This window comes from Myotis davidii, unplaced genomic scaffold (genome assembly GCF_000327345.1).
Source record: "Myotis davidii unplaced genomic scaffold, ASM32734v1 scaffold590, whole genome shotgun sequence".
Classification (NCBI taxonomy): Eukaryota; Metazoa; Chordata; class Mammalia; order Chiroptera; family Vespertilionidae; genus Myotis; species Myotis davidii.
The window spans coordinates 1,224,734-1,229,387 of NW_006282381.1; the positions used below are offsets into that span (position 1 = coordinate 1,224,734).

General features: G+C 37.2%; 1 protein-coding gene across 1 annotated transcript in view; it reads right to left on the minus strand.

The window, feature by feature from the left end:
* CNOT1 (CCR4-NOT transcription complex subunit 1) overlaps positions 1-4,654 on the minus strand; it is a 71,691-nt gene that overhangs the window by 10,062 nt on the left and 56,975 nt on the right. The window contains exons 39-42 of the mRNA XM_015558826.1: positions 4,265-4,496; positions 1,824-2,072; positions 565-728; positions 268-385 (exon numbers count right to left, since the gene is read on the minus strand). Of these exons, the coding sequence (XP_015414312.1) occupies positions 268-385; positions 565-728; positions 1,824-2,072; positions 4,265-4,496 (763 nt within the window). The remainder of the gene's footprint in view (positions 1-267; positions 386-564; positions 729-1,823; positions 2,073-4,264; positions 4,497-4,654) is intronic.

The following is a 4,654-nucleotide window of genomic DNA, read 5'->3' on the forward strand; positions in this document are numbered from 1 at the left end:
AAAAATATATTTTTTAAAAAGAAGCCCGTAAGAAATTGACATAGGTAGCTCACGACAGACTGGGAGCCACAATCCCATGTTGTCACCGAGGAATGTGATTCAGGCAGGGGCAGTCAAGTAATCCTCATGACCTGACTCCACATTAAATAGAAGAATTCCCAACTAAACCTGGAAGAAGTGTAACTGGCTACTAATAAATGACTAATAGTGCTAATAAGCCCCAGGTAGTTACAGTCTTCGTCTGTAGGAGATAAACTGCAGCCACACCTTCTGCTGTGGCGTATGTGCCAGCATTCTTGCAATAAATATCCGATGGGAGATCAATTCAAGCCACGCATACACAAAGCCGGGAGCTTTGGTAGGCCTCAAGATGTGGAATGTATTGCTGAAAAAAGAAAATCTTTATCAGAAGCAGTCTAACTTACAATGAACACACAAACAGAAGTAGACAAATTGTACTATGAATAAAGCATGCCTAAAACCCATAAGCTTATTCTACTTCTCAAATTTTAGTATACTAAAACAGCAATCTTTACTAGGAAATCTCTATTGAACACTACTCACCAGAAAGCTGTAAGTGTCTGGAAATTAATGGTTTCCAATACATGTTCAGGTGCATTGAGTTCCAAGAGCAGCATGATAAAAATGCGATGGTAGGGAAGCTGCTGAAATTCACTTTGCCGGACATCATGATCCTGTAGGAGAACTCCCACTACTATACCAAGGACCTGTAGAGCACAAAGATCAGAGTTTTAAATAATGAAGATAATTCACTTACCACTCTCTATGATTATATACCATCTATCTATATATAAAAAGGCTAACATGCCAAGTGTCCCCTGGGGAGTTCAATGGCTCGCTATGACATGTGCTGACCACCACAGGGCAGCACAGAAGAAAGGAAGGACCCAATCAGCCTTGATCGCTGGCCAGGCCTAGGGACCCTACCTGTGCATGAATTTCTTGCACTGGGCCTCTAGTTTGAATATAAAATTATACACTGACAGCCAAAGGGGCCATACACTGATTCGATTTGGCCTACAGTTTTGCGTGTTTTCTTTGAATTTCAATACCCTTCTACCAGACATGTACACTCTCCATAGATGCCCAATGATTTTTCAAAAGCTCTAGAAATTAGCATGGTACATCGTATTTTATCACATTATTACAATCCAACAACCTAAGTTTTCTAGTCTGACATGAAGTTTACAAGAGGCAAATGGTTTCTAGTTCTCTTGTCACTTAGCAGATGGGCACCAGGGAAGGCTGCAGAAACGTCCTGCATTTCCTATACAAAGAATTGCCCTGTGCTCCACTTGATTTTCTCACTTAACAGTGAAGATTATGATAACCTATTTGATAATGATAACCCAAGACCACACTCTCTTTTTGTACTCTTATATTATGCAAATTCGTAAGAATTGCACTGTATAAATCAAAAGAAAACAGTACTTTGTTCCTTTTCAGAAAAATAAAGACAAAGATTGCAATGTCACTTGTGGCATCTGAGTTGCCAATCTGTGTTATCAGTGAACACGTATAGACCATCTTGTTCAGCAATTCTGCATATAAAATAAAATCTCATACTAATAAATACCTTTTAGTTAGCATTTGAAATACATTATGATTTTTTTCAGGGTCTTTCAGTTAAAGGATCATATTCTTAAAATTTGGTGATTATTACTTATTATCTATAAATTCGATTTCAATACAGAAAAGGGGATATTACAAAAAGTTTTGGAAAAGAGTTGGGGCCCTAGGTTTTAGAAGCACCGATATAGGCTTCCAGTGTACCAAGAATAAGGCAAGGAAAGATTTCAGACCTTGTTCAGCAGATTAATCTTTGTGACAGTGTTGGTGGCCTCCCCTGAGTGCTTCACTAACAGGGCAATGAGTCGGACAAAGGCATCCAGGTTGTGATAGCACTTGGCTCGGATCATAGTGGGGTTAGCAGCAGGGTTGTGCTGCTGCTCTGCCTGGGCACGGTAACTGATTTCAACACACATTTCAGTGCAGAGACGGAAGAACCTTGTTATGAGGTCATCAGTCTTCAGGATTCCTTGCTGATGCATCTACCAAGGGTCAAAAATATAAAGACACAATGAGATAATACACACAAACTTTTCATTTTCATTTAAAAAAAATATTCTCTCATTTATTCCTATTGTCACATTTCTAATTTTTACTTTGTAAAAAAGCTGCCATGAAAATGACTTAGCCTTTAAGGTCCCATGACACAATCGTTCCAGTTTTAAGTTTAATGAAAAACAGAGAAGGTGGAAACCGAGAAAGATAATAATATGGCAATTTTGAACAGTAGTCCATAGCCAAATAATTTGGAAAATGAACTATGCAAATTAAACCAACTTTTAATAGCTCACAAAAGTCATAATAAGACATTTTGTCCAAGATATGTTTCCCCCACAAGGAGATGAAATTATATATACTTTATTTTCTCCCAATTGACTTAACCAAAGTTTTTGAAATTCCAACTAGCTTCACCAGGAAAATCAAGGAATAATCTGTATAAGTAGGAACCCAATGAAAATACCTGCAGAACATACCCAGTTATTTTAATGTACATTAAGCCATTTTAATATAAATTAAGTTAAAATAAAGTAAAAGGGCAAGTTTATTTTTTCAAAAAGGATAAAGTACAAACTTTATGACATATGATCTGGAAGTGAAGCAGCAAAAGTTATTTGGCTAGTAGGAAAGAAGACAGTATAACAGCATTAAGGCAGCAGAGGGAAGAGGTCAGTGCTTACTAAACAAAGAAACCAAGCCCAGAAGAAACACTTGACTGTTATCTTGGAAACGTTAACTGTCTCTTGATAAGCAATGAAACAGCTGAATTGACAATCATGTACCCTAGCCAAGACAGAAGGCCAGCAAAGGGACTTGTGTACATTGAAATCTGAAAAGTTAACAGGGGAGAGAAAATAAGGACATACTGCTATAATCAAGATGGAACATAAGAAAGAATTCTCAAAAAGATGCCAAAGAGAATAGAAAAGTAGAATACATTATCTTTTACAAATGGGGAGAAGAAATGAGCGCTAATAAATAAGCCAGCAGGAAGAGCTGAGACAGGTGCCACATCCATACCCATGAAATACCGATAATCTCAAAAGCCAATTGATTCAAAATTCTTCCATCCAAATCAGAAATCGAACTATAAACATGCAGTAGTAACAGCTTTTCAATAGGTATGTTTTTTTTCTCATTCCCTGAATTCTTGAAAGAGGAAGTTACTTAGTATGACTAAGTAACACTCATCTTGAAAAGTAAATCCAATTTCTATCTCCTAAAATTCAAATCAGCTCTTCCACATTCAATTGTCATTTATTTGATAACAGATCTAATCTGTAATCTTTCTCTGCTGCACACCGAAGCTTTGGTCTCAGTCTGAAGAAGTATAATGGCAAGTCCGCAGATATATCTCCCTGAACAAACATGACGAGAGTTCTACTAAAGGAAATTCTAAGGCCAGTTCAGGAAAAAGGTTCCACTCTTGCGGCCAAGTAATGTGATTAGGACACACTGACTACTGGGTCTGAATCCCTCCATAGTGGCTGAAAGCGCCAGTGAGATAAAAAACAGAACGCTAAATGATACTATGGCTCTCTTTCTACATTTTTCCCTGTTCATCCCATTCACAACTATTCCTGCCAAGCCTAGTTTTTAGCTACAGACTTCTTTCCTAACACTTCATCTCAAAGTTCAGTTTAGATCAAATTGAGTGAATACTGAAAATTATTTCCCAAAAAGAACATGTTAATCAGTTTTAGTTAGATAAGCTACTTACTTTAGAAAATACAATAAAAAGTGCTACCATTTAAATATTTAAGTTCTGTTTTGTTGTATTTTCTTATTTTATTTTTAAAACATGGGTTGTTATGAGGACTTTACTTATTAGCTCATAATCTCATCACTGATGATTCGAAAGCTAGTAATATTACTATATACACACCTGGCAATTTCATGATTATTTGACCCATTGTACTTTGTAGCTATGACAATTGAAATTAGATAAATAGAATTAAAGGGGACAAGTAGGAATGTTGACTTCAGTGCTTAGTGATCGATGATGAAACAAATGAGCTGTATCAATTTAACGGGGTAAATGATGATGATATTTTCGGTTTACATGAGTATGGAGGTAACTGTCTGATCACAGGTACATAATACTGAGTTTTAATATTGGAGGTATCACATCCTACTTATGTTGAATAAAAAGCACCTTTCTTTCCAAAAGCTCTACCTGTCCAACAAACGCAGAGAAAGCTTTGGTACTGTCACGGCCAGCTGCTGCTGAATGGTAGAGATTCACCCATTCCCTCAGAAGATACTCTGCCTTCTCCCTCAGGCCTGGAGGATCATCGTACTCTGAGGCTTGAGAGATCCCAGAATGCATCATAAAGTTAGGGCCTCCATGAGCACGATCAATCATTGCTTCATAGTTGGATCGCACTACTTCCATCAGCTGGGGCAATCTAGTACAATAAATCCAGAGTGAAAATCAGTCTACTCATGGTTGTGATTTCACAGACATACAGTTGGACAATTTGCTCATTTAGAAACCACAAGAGTGATGATCACTTTACTATGTCCATATTTAAACAAAACTATCCTTGGTCTCTTCCTTTCTATA